This window comes from Aquarana catesbeiana, linkage group LG08, assembly GCF_042186555.1.
Source record: "Aquarana catesbeiana isolate 2022-GZ linkage group LG08, ASM4218655v1, whole genome shotgun sequence".
Taxonomy (NCBI): domain Eukaryota; kingdom Metazoa; phylum Chordata; class Amphibia; order Anura; family Ranidae; genus Aquarana; species Aquarana catesbeiana.
The window spans coordinates 293,515,276-293,534,798 of NC_133331.1; the positions used below are offsets into that span (position 1 = coordinate 293,515,276).

General features: G+C 45.6%; 1 protein-coding gene across 1 annotated transcript in view; it reads left to right on the forward strand.

Moving 5' to 3' along the window:
- LOC141106803 (uncharacterized) overlaps positions 1–19,523 on the forward strand; it is a 164,869-nt gene that overhangs the window by 62,768 nt on the left and 82,578 nt on the right. Inside the window, exons 9-14 of the mRNA XM_073597730.1 lie at positions 3,863–3,983; positions 4,100–4,365; positions 4,446–4,664; positions 4,737–4,940; positions 5,096–5,231; positions 6,605–7,490. Coding sequence (XP_073453831.1) covers positions 3,863–3,983; positions 4,100–4,365; positions 4,446–4,664; positions 4,737–4,940; positions 5,096–5,231; positions 6,605–7,490 — 1,832 coding nt within the window. The remainder of the gene's footprint in view (positions 1–3,862; positions 3,984–4,099; positions 4,366–4,445; positions 4,665–4,736; positions 4,941–5,095; positions 5,232–6,604; positions 7,491–19,523) is intronic.

Below are 19,523 nucleotides of genomic sequence, written 5' to 3' on the forward strand. Positions count from 1 at the left end.
GTCGGATTTGTGTACACAAGATCGGAATTTCCGACAACGGATTTTGTTGTCGGAAAATTTTATATCCTGCTCTCAAACTTTGTGTGTCGGAAAATCCGATGGAAAATGTATGATGGAGCCTACACACGGTCGGAATTTCCGACAACAAGGTCCTATCACACATTTTCCATCAGAAAATCCGACCGTGTGTACGGAGCATCAGAGATCACTCCACTAGGGTTGCCACCTCATCCCTTTAAACCTGAACACCTTTGAATTACACAGGTTCTGAGGCCGATTTAATGCAGATAAGGCACCAAGTGAGTTTAATTACCACCTTAATCAGCCACAGAACCTGTGTAATACATATGTGTTCGGGTTTAAAGGGATGAGGTGGCAACCCTACACTCCACTATGGTTGCCACCTCATCCCTTTAAACCCAAACACATATGAATTACAAAGGTTCTGTGGCTGATTAAGGTGGTAATTAAACTCACTTGGTGCCTTATCTGCATTAAATCGGCCTCAGAACCTGTGTAATTCAAAGGTGTTCAGGTTTAAAGGGATGAGGTGGCAACCCTATACTTCACCCAACAGTCAGGTATAATTGCAAATCCTGGTGATGGATCCCAGAGGCTGCTCCAGCAATCATCACCTCGTTGCCACTCTGCACAGTGTCCTGGAACCTGCGGGCTGAGGACATGATGGGACAGTATTCAAAATTTCAGGACTGTTACCACATCATCCCTTTAATCCAGAACACATATGAATTACACAGGATCTGAGGCTGATTTAATGCAGATAAGGCACCAAGTGAGTTTAATTACCACCTAAATCAGCCACAGAACCTGTGTAATTAATGTGTGCCCTGGATTAAAGGGATGATGTGGTAACCCATCCATGACACATGGCAAAAATTACAAGGCCATGTTTACGCTACGAGACGTTTCTCGGGGCTGCAGTTCCTTTGAGCTTCACAAGATGGCGATCTCAGGAAGTCTCTATGGAAGACAGGAAGTGATGTCAGATGCAGACAGGAAGTGATGTCTGGTATAAATAAGTCCTGGGTGAGAGGTGAGTCGGGAGGAAGTAGAGAGGAGACGTTGCTGGAAGTGGTGGCAGAGGAGGTAATAAGATAATGGAAAATTGAATACTTACCTTTCCGTAATTTTCCTTTCCTGGTGCCTATCCAAGGTAGCATACGCATGGTTGGTTGCTCCAACTCCGGCCAACCCACAGGACCATTATAACTCTATAAAAGAGACTGACTCCCCCCCCCCGCCCCTATTCTCGTAACTAGACGCAATTCAGCCACAAGAATAAGAACAAGGGAGGGGAATGTGCTGCCATAGATAGGCACCAGGAAAGGTACGTATTCAATTCTCCTGGTGTCTTCATGGCAGCATACGAATCGAAAATAACTCGCTACCAGAGAGGGAATGCTGAAGAAAACAGAATTTTTAATTGACTATGTGTATGCTGTCATAATGGCACCAGCAACAGGGTCAAGGGGGGGCGTCGCTCTCTTTTATAGAGTTATAATGGTCATGTGGGTTGGCCGGGGATGGAGCAACCAACCATGAGTATGCTGCCATGAAGGCACCAGGAAGTTATTTTCTATTTACACCCAGTATCCCCCCCCCCGTCATGACCATCCTCTTCCTCCATAGTCACTGTGATGTCTTTTATCTCCATCAGATGATCATACACACATATATAGTGTGGAAACCTAGATTAACCCCTTCAGGGTCTGAACATTTCCCCACTTACCGGAACATTTACTTCAGTTTGGAGATGTATCACCTTAGCAGTCTCTTGTAACGAGGGGTGAGATTCAGATTCGGGTTATTGATGAAATCTGATCCAAATTTCCAGATTTTGAATTTTGGTTGAATAATTTTAGTGTTCACCCATAATGCTCTGTTTAGCCTTGGTCTTGCTCAGCAACCCATAATGAGGGAGGATATGGATAACCCCCACACATCACTATTAGAGGGGGCCTGAAATCAGCCAATAGTGAGGAAAAAAAGTGGATATCTCTGCCCCTCGCTAAAGGAGGAGGTATGATATTACCAAATATTCATAGAGGAGATGGATAATTCCATCACTCACTATAATAGGAGGTCTGAGATTGGCCTTAATGTCAGTATTTTGGAGCTGGTGATAGAGAACGGGTTTATTGGAGCTGGAGAAGGTGGGTATTGTCTTAGTTCCACTAAGAAAACCACACTCCAGGCAAAGGACAGAAGCCAGTACTTTCTGCGTGTTCTCTGCACATCTCCTACCACTTTTGGGCAGAGAAGACAACTGCAGCCACCATTGCATTTCCAGGTCTTGCATGCAGCTGCTTCCAGTTCTATGGTGGAGTTTCATGTTCTTTGGAATACAAGTAGTGCCCAAGTTGCTGCCACAAAGGTACAGTCAGCAGTGGAGACTCTTTGGCCACCAGATGCCTGTTGATGGACATGATTTGCTGTCCACTGTGAGGTGCTCCTGCTCTTGGATGACCTTCTCCCTCTTCTAACATGTCCTGGCTCTCACACTTTCTCTTCTCCATTGGAGAAGTTTTAAACTTCCCTTCATGACACTCAACTGTGGTCTCACATCCCATCGTCTGCCACCAAAAAACTCACCAGGGAGAAGAGAAAGTTTGAGAGCCAGGACATGTTAGAAGAGGGAGATGGTCATCCAAGAGCAGGAGCACCTCACAGTGGACAGCAAATCATGTCCATCAACAGGCATCTGGTGGTCATAGAGTCTCCATTGCTGACTGTACCCTTGTGGCAGCAACTTGGGCACTACTTGTATTCCAAACAACATGAAACTCCACCATAGAACTGGCAGCAGCTGCATGCAAGACCTGAAAATGCAATGGTGGCTGCAGTTGTTCTCTGTACAGAAGTGGTAGGAGGTGTGCAGAGAACACACACACCAAGTAAGCAGGCAGATAGGGCAAAATATAACAGGTTTGAAGCGAGCAAGAGACACAACAAACATTGGGTAACCCAATCTATAGGGGCCAATTCCCACTGGGGGAAGCCTGCCTACTAACCCATTATATCTCCATCCTAAAACTGTACAACCAATACAGTCCAGATAATTCTCCGCTATCCATCTACAGAGAAACCCACATAAATCACATGACCACATCAATGAGGATGGAGGAGGACCGGAGTCACATGACTGAGAGGATATTAGAACTCACCCTGGAGATCATCTACCTGCTGACCGGAGAGGTGAGGAGGATTCTGGGAGGTCACATGACATCACTCTTATCTCTATTAATAAAACACAGACCTGACCGGAGGGGTGAGGAGGATTCTGGGAGGTCACATGACATCACTGTTATCTCTATTAATAAAACACAGACCTGACGGAGAGGTGAGGAGGATTCTGGGAGGTCACATGACATCAATCTTATCTCTATTAATAAAACACAGACCTGACCGGAGAGGTGAGGAGGATTCTGGGAGGTCACATGACATCACTCTTATCTCTAGTAATAAAACACAGACCTGACCGGAGAGGTGAGGAGGATTCTGGGAGGTCACATGACATCGCTCTCATCTCTATTAATAATACAGATTCTTGACTGAGGGGAGAGGATAATTTTGGGAATATTACATAATGTAATGTTTTTGCTTGACTACAGAGTTTTCCTCCTATAAAATCTGGTGATCATATGACAATGACAATCACAGTTCCTCTACCTCATCTTCTGAAACCTAAGAAAAACAGCAACAGGAAGGTTCTAGAAGTCACCAAGAAGATGATGGAGCTGCTGACAGGAGAGGTGAGCGGTGCCGGGAATTCTGGGACATTATCCAGTAACAGACAAGGGATGTGTCTGGATGGTGACTGTATCCTTGTGTGTGTCAGGTTCCTATAAGGTGTCAGGATGTCACTGTCTATTTCTCCATGGAGGAGTGGGAGTATTTAGAAGGACACAAGGATCTCTACAAGGACGTTATGATGGACAATCAGCCGCCCCTCACATCACCGGGTAAGAGGAGACTTTATTGTAAAGGAGAGAGCAGTACGGAGGGTCCACCTAGATCCCCCATCATCTGATAAACACATAGAAACAATGTATTCAGTCAGTGTGTGTGTTTCCTACAGATGGATCCAGTAATGGGAACCCACCAGAGAGATGTCCCCATCCTATGTATTCCCAAGATTCCATACAGGTCAATATTAAAGAAGAAATAAAAGAGGAGGATGATGAGGATGGGGTGATGGAGGAGTTTCCTAAAGGACACAAAGTTCTGTACCAGGACACCATGGTGGAGTCATCCATCTACAGAAACCCACCAGAGAGATGTCCCCCTCCTCTGTATTCCCGAGATTCCACACATGAAGATCACACCACCCCCCACCATCATCAGGTAGATGAGGAACAATCACTGATAGGTATGTTTTATACACTATCATGTTTGTTACAATAGATGTTTTATTATATATTTAGAGTGGAAACCTTTGGGATTATAATATTGTTAAAGAAGAGTTTAAAGAGGAGAATAAGGAGTATGGTGCGATGAAGGAGCTTTCTGGAGGACACAAGGATCTTTATAAAGATCTCATGATGGAGCCACTTAGTAGCAGAAACCCACCAGAGAGATGTCCCCGTACTCTGTATTCCCGGGATTCCACACAGGAAGATCACACCATCCCTCACCATCATCAGGTTGGTGAGGAACAATCACTGGTTGTTATGATTTATACAGAAATGTGTTACAATGTATGTTTTATTATTTAGAGCGGAAACCTTGGCTATTATAATATTGTTGTGAAGGAAGAGTTTAAAGAAGAGGATGAGGAGTATGGTGGGGTGAAGGAGTTTTCTGACCCATGTGAGGACAATATGATGGAGCCACCTAGAAACCCACCTAAGAGACATCCTTACCTTCTGTATTCCTGGGATTCCAAACAGGAAGGTCACACCATCCCCCACCATCATCAGGTAGGTGGAGTTGAGGGTCGGGAACATAAAGTGATTGAACACTCTGACATGTGGAGACGATGTGTGGACTCTACAAGATGATATTTTCTATGTGATCTCACTTCATAAATACTTCTATGTTACAGATGTTATTTTCTGCCATTCTGTTGGTTTAGGGTGAAGATCTGATGAACATAAAAGTTGAGGGTGAAGTAGAAGAGACGTATGTGAGGGATGATCAGCAATATACGGAGGAGGCTGGAATGACGAGGACATTCATAGAGGAGGACACTCCTACAGAGATCAGCACAGGTGACCCATAATATATTCTTCTCTTATCTCTGCTCTGTTACTGCACACTGATTGGTCCAAAGAAGGGTGCGAGCTGAGTGATATCAGCCAATAATAGGTTGATAATGGTCACCTCCCTGTACTCATCCCCATCCTGGGGTTCAGCTGGCAGTATTAGGTTGTGGGTCACTCCTAGTTACAGTAGCACAGATATGATAACACAGATTGAGCCTTTCTTAGGTCGGTCCCTCTTCTTCCAGCAGACTTATAGCTAAATGTTACCATTATACTCTATTACCAGTAGGGGTGCAACAGATCGTCACTGATCCGTGATCCATACGGGTCAACCTCCGCGGATCGGCACACCCGCGATCCGCGGAGCGCTCGGCGGCCTCGGCCATAGGAAAGGCCACGGCTTCGGCCTAGCTCCGGAGCGGCGGCCATCTTGGTACACCCGGCGGCGGCCACTGTATCGTCAGGAAGTGACGTTTCGTCGCCGCCATCTTGCTACACCCCACACTCCCTTGCACAGTACTGTAATGATCGAGTGAGAAGGGGGCAAGCGGACATCTTGTTACACCCACCGGAGTTCTAGATTTAAAAGCTATTTTCCACACAAAACGGAGCTTATATGCATAAATACAGTATTTGTAGGTCGGACGGACTGTTTAGATGTTACATTTTAAAAGCAACAGCAAACCCGCTGACCTTACATGGTTGCTAATGTGACAGAACACCTCTGATTTTCACATTTAACATTAAATGTGAAAATCAGAGGTGTTCTGTCACATTAGCAACCATGTAAGGTCAGCAGGTTTGCTGCTGCTTTTAAAATGTAACATCTAAACAGTCCGTCCGACCTACAATTACTGTATTTATGCATATAAGCTCTGTTTTGTGTGGAAAATAGCTTTTAAATCTAAAACTCCGGTTTGTGTAACAAGATTTGTCTCTTTTTTTTTTTTTTTTTGGCTGATCCGAAAATGATCCGATCCGTGACTCTGATCCGAGGATCGATCCGATCCTTGAGTTTTTTGATCCGTTGCACCCCTAATTACCAGTCTTGTTGGGTTAAAAGGTAAGAAGTAGCATAAAGGATGAAACTCTTGTTCATCAGAGATCACATGACCCAGTGCCTAGGCTTGTGGTTGTGTAAAGAGCATGGACCTCCCAGTCCCCATTGGTTCCTGCTCTTCGGACAAGGCTGTGTAAATGTAGAAGTGATCTGGGAGGAGGACCAAAGGCCCTTTGACTGAAGAGGGGGGAGAGTCCCAGCTGGTTGGGACATCCACAGAGAACATCTGCTCACTCATATCTACCTGATCCAGATGGAATCTTGATGGAAGTGAACTAACCCTCTCATATCTATTGATGATGTTTTTATATTTTTCCAGGACACGCCATGGAGAAACCCTCAAAGGATCGTCTCACTTTATCTCCAGGTTGTGAAATGGAAGATGAGGACATCACAGGAGATTGTGGAGGAGAAAAGACAATGAGCTCAAGTATGGATGGTGGACTTATTAGAGTGGATAGACCATGGAATCCCTCTGAGCAACCTCGTACTGTGAGGGATAGTGCCGGAATTCAGGGAGAGAAGAAACTTTCCTGTCCTGAGTGTGATAAATGTTTTAGCTCTGAATTAAGTCTTTCGCTACACCAGAGGTCCCACACGGGTGAAAATCTTCATTGCTGCCCTGAGTGCGGGGAATGTTTTTTTGTAATAGGAGAATTCCTCAAACATCAGAGATCTCACACGGGGGAGAAGCCGTATTCCTGTTCAGAGTGCGGGAAATGTTTTTCAGAAAAAGCCACTCTTACCATACATCAGAGGTTGCACACGGGCGAGAAGCTGTATTCCTGCCCTGAATGCGGGAAGCATTTTACTCGGAAACACATCCTTGTTAGTCATCAAAGATCTCACACGGGTGAGAAGCCGTATTCCTGCTCCGAGTGCACGAGGCGTTTTATGCGGAAATCCGACCTTGTTGATCATCAACGATCGCACACGGGGGAAAAGCCGTTTTCCTGTTCTGAGTGCGGGAAATGTTTCTCACGAAAATCCAGTCTTACTGATCATCAGACGTGGCACACGGGGGAAAAGCTGTTTGTCTGCAGTGAGTGTGGGAAATGTTGGCCACGGAAATCAGCGCTTGTTAAACATCAAAAAACTCATACTGGGGAGAAGCCGTATTCCTGTCTAGAGTGTGGGAAAAGTTATACAAAGAAGTCTTATCTTATCAATCATCAGAGAACCCACATACCCCTCAACTTTTATTAGTGACCCGAGTGCTGTAAATGTCTTCTATTTGAATCATTTTTTGCCATACTTTGGGCATCTCACGCTGGGAGGAAGTACTCCTTGAGATACATTCCTGAAGACACGTGGATGAATTATGGATGTTGTGGGAGCTTCATAATACCTTGGCATGGTCTTCTTCCTTGGTTTGAGGAAGGGAGGAAGTACTCCTTGAGATACATTCCTGAAGACACGTGGATGAATTATGGATGTTGTGGGAGCTTCATAATACCTTGGCATGGTCTTCTTCCTTGGTTTGAAGGCCAGTTTTGAGATACTCTCTTCTCTTTCCTCTCAACTTTTGATATTCCTTCTTTCTTGTGGTCCTTCTCCTTCCATGTTTTTCCTTCCTAATCTCTACCCTCCCTTTTCCTGTCTCCTTTCCCTTCGTTTTAGATCTTGTTTTTTTTTTTTTTGTATTCGTTTTCTCAGCTCAGGTACATCTTGGAGCCCATGTGGACACAGTTCAGTGTTTTTTTGCCATTTTGAAATACATTTCTGCTTAATACCGCAAGTGGGGAGACCACGTAGGGGCAGGGGAACCCTTGGTGACATCTGCTCTTTATAGGAAGTCCCCATCGCAACGTCTTTTCGTAGTTGTGGAATTTAGTCATTCAGTCATATGTCTGACAACCCCTCTTCTGAAGTGACGTGTCTGACAACCCCTTCTTCGGAGGTGATAGTCTGACAACCCCTCTTGGGATGTGATAAGTCTGACAGCCCCTGCTTAGAAGTCAAATGTCTCACAATCCCTCTTTAGAAGTCATACGTCTGACAACCCCTCTGTGACAGAACTGTCCACCACCCCGCTTTGGTGCTTCCATCAAGATATAGCTTCCTCCAGTCTGGAACCAGGAACCAGATATTATAGCAGCATATTGCAACCAAGATACTAGACGGGACTAGCTCAGATGCAAAACTGGAACTGTTTATTGAAAACTCACACAGAACTTATTTACAGGCTAGGTGGAGTGCACACAATACTAGCAGACAGACAGAAACAGTAGGTCACCCAATTAACAATGGGAGAGAATACAATCAGAAGACATACAATGTTCTAGAAAGTCTGATAGTGTGGAAATAATTTATCTTCATAGATCTCCTGAGGATAGTCTCATGAGGCTGATAAAGATTTCTGTTACAAGTGAAGGAGCTCCTCTAACCCAGTCTGCAGGAGGGCCACCATATTCCCTCTAACCATTAGCCTGTACAAGATTAATATTACACCTTTCCATACACTCCAGAAGGGAAGCTTCATTGTCCTAATTCAGAGAATTAATCCAAGCCTCACTCTCTGCATTCATTACGTGGCTGTCCATCATTAGAGAATGATCAGCTCTCTCCATGGGCCATAATCAGTGGGTAGGGGGCTTGTCCCTAGTCTTCTCCAAAAGCCCCTGTCCGGGTTGGATATGTTGCACCCTCTTTGGAAGTGATATGTCTGACAACCCTTCTTTAGAAGTTATATGTCTGACAACTCCTCTTTAGAAGTCATATGTCTAACAACCCCTCTGTGACAGAACTGTCCAGCACCCCGCTTTGGTGCTTCCATCAAGATATAACTTCCTCCAGTCTGGAACCAGGAACCAGATATTATAGCAACATATTGCACCCAAGATACTAGACGGGACTAGCTCAGATGAAAAACTGGAACTGTTTATTGAAAACTCACACAGAATTTATATACAGGCTAGGTGGAGTGCACACAATACTAGCAGACAGACAGAAACAATAGGTGACCCAATTAACAATGGGAGAGATACAACCTTGTGTATTCTGTCCACTAGACACGTCATCAGAAGACATACAATGTCCCAGAAAGTCTGATAGTGTGGAAATAATTTATCTTCATAGATCTCCTGAGGATAATCTCATGAGGTTGATAAAGATTTCTGTCCCAAGTGAAGGAGCTCCTCCAACCTAGTCTGCAGGAGGGCCACCATATTCCCTCTAACCATTAACCTGTACAAGATTAATATTACACCTTTCCATACACTCCAGAAGGGAAGCTTTATTGTCCTTATTCAGAGAATTAATCCAAGCCTTCGCTCTCTGCATTCATTACGTGGCTGTTCATCATTAGAGAATGATCTGCTCTCTCCATGGGCCATAATCAGTGGGTAGGAGGTTTGTCCCTAGTCTTCTCCAAAAGCCCCTGTCCTGGTTGGATCTGTTGCACCCTCTTTGGAAGTGATATGTCTGACAACCCCTCTTTAGAAGTCATATGTCTGACAAACCCTTCTTGGAAGTCATATGTCTGACAAACCCCTCTTTAGAAGTCATATGTCTGACAACCCCTCTGTGACAGAACTATCCAGCACCCCGCTTTGGTGCTTCCATCAAGATATAACTTCCTACAGTCTGGGACCAGGAGCCAGATATTATAGTGGCATATTGCACCCAAGATACTAGACGGGACTAGCTCAGATGAAAAACTGGAACTGTTTATTGAAAACTCACACAGAATTTATATACAGGCTAGGTGGAGTGCACACAATACTAGCAGACAGACAGAAACAATAGGTGACCCAATTAACAATGGGAGAGATACAACCTTGTGTATTCTGTCCACTAGACACGTCATTAAAAGACATACAATGTCCCAGAAAGTCTGATAGTGTGGAAATAATTTGTCTTCATAGATCTCATGAGGATAATCTCATGAGGTTGATAAAGATTTCTGTTCCAAGTGAAGGAGCTCCTCCAACCCAGTCTGCAGGAGGGCCACCATATTCCCTCTAACCATTAGCCTGTACAAGATTAATATTACACCTTTCCATACACTCCAGAAGGGAAGCTTCATTGTTCTTATTCAGAGAATTAATCCAAGCCTCGCTTTTTTATTTTATTTGAATCCTTCAATGAACATCTCACCGTCCTCTAACACTTCTACAGAAGCAGTGTATCCGGATTGGTGCAACCTCTGTAAAACCCTCTGAGTCGTACCCAGACCCTGCTCTGTGAAGATGGCCTGTAATGATGCTTTGGGCACTGGATTCTGCGTGGGGTGCTCACATTGGCACACGCTGAAACTCGTTTAGGTAGCTGCAGGGTGTTCTACAGGTCGAGGGTGGTGGTCCAGGGCTATAGAACCCAGCCCCTGAAGACCCCTTCAGGGGTTTGCCCACCAAGTCATATGTCTGACAACCCCTCTTTAGAAGTCATATGTCTGACAACCCCTCTTTAGAAGTCATATGTCTGACAACCCCTCTTTAGAAGTCATATGTCTGACAACCCCTCTTTAGAAGTCATATGTCTGACAACCCCTCTTCGGAAGTGATTTTTCAATCTGGGATAAGGAGACATGACGTTTATGAGACATATTGTATAACTTTCCATCCCCTAACTCTGATCACTGGTTCTCTTTCTATTTCACTTGCTGTTTACATATTTCTGTATATTAAAAAAATATCAATAAATACGACATTAAAAAAGTGGAAATTAAACTCGTTTTGATTTCCTTCCATTCGCAGACGGGCCATTTGCCTATGTGATTCTCCTGATAGAAGAAGCAAGAAGTAATTATATTCAACCTTTAACAAAATAAAAAAGAAGAATTGCGCTAGGTGCGTGATAAATGTGAAAATTTGAAAAAAAAAAACAATTTTAAAAAGGTGCCGTGAAGGATATCCTGCAGCTAAGCACTATAACCCCGATATAGGGCACAAAAAGGCATAGATAAAGGTAAGAGTGTAGCACCGGATAAATACTACAAGTGAGTATGATGTGTGTAATAATAATGTATACAGTATATTACCAGTAGAACAATAGTGATCAATAATCCAGTGCAAAATGAAAAATGAAATGAAAAACAGCCCATGTGTAATTACTCCATTGACGGTAAACATGCATATAAAAACACAAAAAAAAATTGGCGACAAAAACAATTCATAAATGAAAGTATCCAAATGGAAGTTTTCCGATGCGTGACCCAGGGTTTATGTTTTCCACCACTTGTGCTGCCCGTCACCTTTCAATAAAACAATGGAGGCCTACCAGAAAGCCTGCGACCGCCCTTACTCAGGGAGGTCAAAACAGGCTTAGTAGAGCAACAGGAACGCTGTTAGGATCCCACAGACCTCCTACACAGGTGACCGGTCAGCATCAACGAAGATCATCTTCAATGGCGCACTCCCAGGAGCCAATCGCTATACACCAATGGACGTGCGCTTCCACGGGTCAGGCTCCTGGGAGTGCGCCATTGAATATGATCTTCGTTGAAGCTGACCGGTCACCTGTGTAGGAGGTCTGTGGGATCCTAACAGCGTTCCTGTTGCTCTACTAAGCCTGTTTTGACCTCCCTGAGTAAGGGCGGTCGCAGGCTTTCTGGTAGGCCTCCATTGTTTTATTGAAAGGTGACGGGCAGCACAAGTGGTGGAAAAACATAAACCCTGGGTCACGCATTGGAAAACTTCCATTTGGATACTTTCATTTATGAATTGTTTTTGTCGCCAATTTTTTTTTTGTGTTTTTATATGCATGTTTACCGTCAATGGAGTAATTACACATGGGCTGTTTTTTATTTCATTTTTCATTTTGCACTGGATTATTGATCACTATTGTTCTACTGGTAATATACTGTATACATTATTATTACACACATCATACTCACTTGTAGTATTTATCCGGCGCTGCACTCTTACCTTTATCTATATTCAACCTTTACTTGTAGCGTAGGTCGCTAGGGTCATTGCAAGTGTCTTGGGTGCTGCCACTGAGCAAATTTGGTCATGAACCGCTAGCGTCATTGGTCACCAAGATGTTAGCAGTCTCACAGCATTATTGGTTGCTAAGATGCCAGCAGTCTAACAGCATCATTGGTCGCTAAGACGCCGATGGCCGCTGCCTGCTGACTTGTAAACAAGCTGGCAAGCATTCAGGATGTAATGTCATGAACTTATTTGGTCAATGACACCAAGCCACCCCCCCCCCCCTTTGTTTACATTCACCCTCCAGGGTGGGAGCTGTCATTTCCAACACCGTAGGAAGATTTTTCATGCTGGTCGCCCTTTTATCTTTTGGTGGGTCATCAGGATTGTCATTCATAATTGATGTTGATCTACAATGTGATTGATGATGGATTTACACCTTAGGACATTTTTTTGAGGGGGGGGGGGTTTGTTTAATAAAGGACTTCCATCGGGATTTATTTATATTTTGCTGAAATCACATCGGGGGGCCCTTTTATTTTAAAGGGGGCTTTCAGATTCACTGGGCCAGGGTTGTAGGGAAGAGGCCCCTGTCCTCACCAACATGAGGACAAGGTGCTTTGTCAGAGGTTCCCCCCCCCCCAATATCAAGGGCATATGGCCTGGTATGGTTCGGGTGGTGGGGGAGGGGGGCACATTGCTTTGTGCACTGGTGATCAGTCATCTTGGAACAGGAAGGGGCCATCCCCAAACTGTTCCCACAAAGTTGGGAGCATGAAATTGTCCAAAATGTCTTGGTATGCTGACGTCTTAAGAGTTCCCTTCACTGGAAATAAGGGGCCAAACCCAACCCCTGTGGGGCCAAGCCCAACCCCTGAAAAACAACCCCCACACCATAATCCACCCTCCACCAAATGATGTGGACCAGTGCACAAAGCAAGGTCCATAAAGACATGGATGAGCGAGTTTCGGGTGGAGGAACTTGACTGGCCTGACCTCAACCCGATAGAACACCTTTGGGATGAACTTGGGCGGAGCCTGGGAGCCAGGCCTTCTCATCCGACATCAGTGCCTGACCTCACAAATGCTCTTCTGGAAGAATGGTCAAACATTCCCATAGACACCCTCCTAAACCTTGTGGACGGCCTTCCCAGAAGAGTTGAAGCTGTTATAGCTGCAAAGGGTGGACCAACTCAATATTGAACCCTACGGACTAAGATTGGGGATGCCATTAAGTGTAAAGACAGGCGTCCCAATACTTGATCGGCCGATCCAACAGCATGTCTCCATGATCCCCTCATGCAGTTCCTATTAACCGTAAATGTAAAGGGGTGAACACCACCATGATGGATCATAAACCGTTAACAACCTCAGTTAAAAGTCGTATCTAAAGATTCGGTATACACTCACCGGCCACTTTATTAGGTACACCTGTTCAATGGCTTGGTAACACAAATTGCTAATCAGCCAATCACATGGCAGCAGCTCAGTGCATTTAGGCATCTAGACTTGGTGAAGACGACTTGCCAAAGTTCAAAGCGAGCATCAGAATGGGGAAGAAAGGGGATTGAAGTGACTTTGAACGTGGCATGTTTGTTAGTGCCACACGGGCTGGTCTGAGTATTTCAAAAACTACTGGGATTTTCACACACAACCATCTCTCTGAGCTATGAGTAAGCACTTGGCATAAGTGCGAAACGCGTTAGCTGATTGCCTGTACACGCTGTCCATGGTGTCTTGTACATGATATGTTCCTGATTTTACAATAAAGAAACTTCTTTGGATAATATCTTCCTGGTGTGCAGCTGTCCGGATTTTCTCGTCTACTCACAACCATCTCTCGGGGTTTACAGAAAAAAGAGAAACTATCCAGTGAGCAGCAATTGTGTGGAGGAAATTGCCTTTTTGAGGTCAGAGGAGAATGGGCAGACTGGATCGAGATGATAGAAAGGCAACAGTAACTCAAATAGCCACCCGTTACACCCAAGGTATGCAGAATACCATCTCTGAATGCATAACAGATGGTCTACAGCAGCAGAGGACCACACCGGGTGCCACTCCTGTCAGCTAAGAACAAGAAATTGAGGCTACAGTTGGCACAGGATCACCAAAATTGCACAATAGAAGATTGGAAAAACGCTGCCTGGTCTGATGAGTCTGGATTTCAGCTGCGACATTCAGATGGTCGGGTCAGAATTTGGCACATGGATCCATCCTACCTTGTATCACCGGTTCAGGCTGGTGGTGGGGGTGTAATGGTGTGGGGGATATTTTCTTGGCACACTTTGGGCCCCTTAGTACCAATTGATCATGGTTTAAACCCCACGGCTTACCTGAGTATTGTTGCTGACCATGTCCATCCCTTTATGACTACAGTGTCCCCATCTTCTGATGGCTCCTTCCAGCAGGATAATGCACCATGTCACAAAGCTCCAATCATCTCACCACTGGACAATGAGGTCACTGTCCTCAAATGGCCTCCACAGTCACCAGATCTCAATCCAATAGAGCACCTGGAACGGGAGATGGATGTGCAGCTGACAAATCTGCAGCAACTGCGTGATGCTATCATGTCTACTTGGACCCAAATCTCCGAGGAATGTTTTCAAAACCTTGTTGAACCTATGCCGCAAAGAATTAAGGCAGTTCCGAAGGGGGTCCAACCCGGTACTAGCAAGGTGTACCTAATAAAGTGACCGGTGAGTGTATATATCCAAGTCATAGGACATTTCCAAGTTTAATGGAAGCATGGAAGGCAAAATGTTTGGGTCCCAGTCCTTGGATAAAAGTCAACTGACAAGGAGCCGAAGGATAATTATCCCAACATTCCAGTATTAAAGATATCAAAACCACTCAGCTAGGCCTCATTTACACACATCCTAAAGAAGTTGAGAGCATAAAGACGTACTACTAATATCAGAAGATGAACTCAAATGCCCTGGCCTAATACCCGGGGCACTTATATTTAAACAAGCAAGGGTGAAGGAAAGGAGGTGCTTCCTTGGGGGCACTGTGTGATGATTTGCACTACAAAGGAGACAGGCTTAAATATCACTGTTGGATCGAGGCTCAGGAAAACACCAGTGGGACGTTACTCTATGTCTATGATAGTTGGTGTACCATGCCTCGTATACAAAGGAAGATTTAGGAGACATTTTCTACAAAGACGTGAGGTTAGACTCTATAAAAGCCTGCCATTGATCATCAAAACGTTTAGCTGTGGAAGGATAGTTAGATCCAATTTCTCTCTGAAAAGTAGAAGTTTCAGGTGCCTCTTGACATCCGTAAGGTTGGGAGCCCCCCCCCCTGCCGAGATCAAGTGTTTAAGTATGACCCTCCATGCCATCAGTAAGCAAAGCTGAATCCACTGGAGGCTTTCCCTGGACCTCATGAGAGGTGAGTGGTCTTGGACAAAAACAGAGTCTGTGGACCCAAATAGAAGGTTTTTCTTAGTTTCTGTCAGTAAATTTTGTAAATAAGTCATTTTTCTCCTTCACTGATATGCGATGATGAGGGGGCACTGATGAGGCGGCACTTATGGGCACTGATTAGGTGGCACTGATGAGGAGGCACCAAAATGCCACTCTTATGGGCACTGATAGGTGGCACTCATGAGCACTGATAGGCGGCACTGATGGGCGGCACTGGTGGGCACTGGTAGGCGGCATGGATAGGCAGCACTGATGGGCATTGATGGGTGGCACTGATGGGCAGCAATGATAGGCAGCGCTGATAGCCCGCCCCCTTGTGACGTCACGGTCCCAGTATGTGCAGGGACTCTGGGGTCACGCCCCCTTATGACGCCAGAATCCCTGTGCATGCTGGGACCGTGACGTCACAAGGGGGCGGGGTCACCGCCTATATAAATGGCTCCGCAGCTCGCACACAGCATTCCAGCCGGAGATAGTGCCGTGTCAACATCGGAAGAAGAGAAGAAGCGGCGAGACAGCGGCGACAAGACAGCGGCAGCAGACCGGGCCCCCCGCTGGCAAAAGAGCTGGAAGAAGATAGCGGAGGGGCCCGGGAGAAGAGGCGGAACACTGGGAGAAGTCGGAAGAAGACACCCCCCCCCAAAGTCGGAAGAAGATCCCGGAGCTGCCTAATAAATTAATCTTAAAACCTGTGTACTGTGTTTTTTTTTTTTTTTATTGACACTTTTCCCTAGGTGAATGGGTAGGGGTACCATGTACCCCATACTCATTCACATAGGGTGGGGGGCCGGGATCTGGGGGCCCCCTTATTAAAGGGGCTCCTGGATTCTGATAATTCCTCTGCTCGCAGACCCCGACAACCAACGGCCAGGGTTGTCGGGAAGAGGCCCTTGTCCTCATCAACATGGGGACAAGGTGCTTTGGGGTGCAGCGAGCCCCCCTCCCCCAAGGCACCCACCCCCCCCATGTTGAGGGCATGCGGCCTGGTACGGTTCAGGGGGGGGGGGCGCTCGCTTGTCCCCACCCCCATTCCTGTCCGGCCAGGCTGCGTGCTCGGATAAGGGCCTGGTATGCTCTTGGAGGGGGAACCCATGCCGGTTTTTTATTTAAAATTTGGCGCGGAGTTCCCCCTAAAGATTCATACCAAACACAGTGCCGGGCATTGGCGGGGATCCAAGTAGGATCCCCGTTCATTGAAAGTAGGACACATGCCGGCTTCATGTCGCAGGGCAAAGGCGGATCCAAAGTAGGACAGCTGTCGTGTCGCACCAGTGTGAACCCAGCCTTACAGATGAGTGATAGCTTGGGTCTGATCACGACAGCTGAGTGGGGTAGCTAAGCTAGTTAGATAGCTGGACAGCCTAGGTTGAGAGGTTCCAGATGTGGACCACTAATAAGTGACAGTTGACATCCATCTACTGTAGCTTTTTTTATGACCCACCACCAATATTGACAATATTGACATGTATACATAAATAACGGTATACAGTTCATACACAGCGCAAAGCCATGTTGACACTTTAAAATGTTTCTCGGTCTGTAGCCCCAGTGTCATTGTCATTGAAAGGTAAAAAAAGCTCCATTTGTGGAGTCAATTGAATATATTACGTCTGCATTGTTGGTTGCAGTGGGATAAAATATGTCCCATCATTGATATCAGTTGTTTAAAATAAGCCCCATCTGTGGTGTCAGTGAGATAAAATAAGTCCCACAGTTGGTGTCAATGGAATAAAGTAAGGCCCATCATTGGTGTCAGTGGAATAAAGTAAGGCCCATCATTGGTGTCAATGGAATAAAGTAAGGCCCATCATTGGTGTCAATGGAATAAAGTAAGGCCCATCATTGGTGTCAATGGAATAAAGTAAGGCCCATCATTGGTGTCAATGGAATAAAGTAAGGCCCATCATTGGTGTCAGTGGAATAAAAAAAGCCCCATCATTGGTATCAGTGAAATGAAATAAGTCCTATCATTGGTGTCAGTAGGAGTAAAATAAGTTGTTAGCGTCAGTGAGAACAAAGTCTAACCCCAGCCAAGCATTGGTGGTCAGTGGGGATCACAAGCTCCTGCTCTGCTGCCTCTCTGCTGAGGTTGGAGTTCTACTTTCGCTGTCAGAAAGGAGATCGCTCCACCCAACAGTCTGGTATAATTGCAGTTGCTGGAGATGGAACCCAGAGAGAGTTCCAGCCGTCATCACCTCACTGCCTCTCTGTATAGAGTCCTGGAACCTACGAGATGTGGACATGATAGTAGAGTTGCCACCTCATCCCTTTAAACCCGAACACCTTTGAATTACACAGGTTCTGAAGCTGATTAAAAGCAGATAAGGCACCAAGTGAGTTTATTAATCACCTTAATCAGCCACAGAACCTGTGTAATTAATATGTGTTCGGGTTTAAAGGGATGAGGTGGCAACCATACATGATAGGATAGTAGACTAAATCCTGGGACTGCAGCATCTAGGACAGCCTTTCTCAGCCTTTTTAACACAGAGGAACCCTTGAAATAGTCCTGCGGACTCAGGGAACCCCTGCTAAAAATTAGAAATCTACAACTCATGATACGTTAGTGTGATGGTCAGTGGGAAGAATGGTCCTTACACTTGTGGCCATTGGGAAGAATTACCTCCTTACAGATAGTTAAAAAAGATCAATGGTATCAGTGGGAAAATATCTAAGAGGTAGAAATCGCCCAATGCTGAAGGAACCCCTAGCAATCTCTGGTGGAACCCTGGTTGAGAATCACTGATCTAGGACACTTGGCAACACACTGTGCAGTGTGGGCTGCAGTTCCTTTGAGCTCCACAAGGTGGTGATCTCACTTATACCCAGGCAGGAAGTCTCTATGGTGGACAGGAAGTGATGTCAGGTACAGACAGGAAGTTCCGGGTGAGAGGTGAGTTGAGAGGAAGTAGCGAAGAAACATCGTTTGGAAGTAGCAGCAGAGGAGGTAATAAGATATTATTTTCTATTTACACCCAGTAACCCCCCCCCGTCATGTCCGTCCTCTTCCTCCATAGTCACTGTGATGTCTTTTATCTCCAGCAGATGATGATACACACATATATAGTGTGGAAACCTAGATTAACCCCTTCAGGGGCAGGACATCCCCCCAACGCACGGGGTCGGAAAATTCTCTTCATTTTGGAGACGTGTCGCCATTCCCACCGATTACTTTTTTCTCCTTAAGCCTCGTACATACGATCGGATTTTCTACAGACAAAGCGTCGGACTTTAGTCAGAAGGGCGTTGGCCAGGAACCTGTCTTGCGCACAATTGTTGGCCAACAAACACGAACGTAGTGAAGTAATACGTGGTTTTCAGCTTTTGAGCACCACCCTTTGGGAACCCTTCTGCTAATGTTGTGTTTGGTGAGCATTGATTCCGAGCATGCGTGTTTGGACTTTTGCCCAACGGACTTGTGTACACAGGCTCGGAAAATCCCACAACACACCGCTGTCCGCAGAAAATTTATAAACCTGCCATCCAACATTTGTCCACGGAAAGTTGGCCAACAATTGTCTGATGGAGCCTACAAACGGTCGGATTTTCCGCCCCCAACAGCCTGACATCACACAATTCCCGTCGGAAAATCCGATCGTGCGTACGAGGCTTTAGAGGTCTCTTGTATTAGGGATTAGGATCAGATTCGGGTTGTACTGAAACTTGACCCCCAAGAACTCTGTGTGTGTGTGTGATTGGACACAGCTGATTTCAGCCAAAATCGTTGGGCGAAATCAGCTGCCGAGCCGTGCCATGTCCAATCACAGCGAGGATCAGCAGGGAAGAAGGCCACTCGCGTATTTCATGGTCGTGCCTGAACATGCCGCCCACTCGCAGTAAATGTTCCCGCGGGCGGGTCGGAAAGTGGTTACAGTAAATTCAATACCTCTGAGGGTCTGGGAAGGTTCAAAAGAACTGCCGTTCTCCTAAGAAA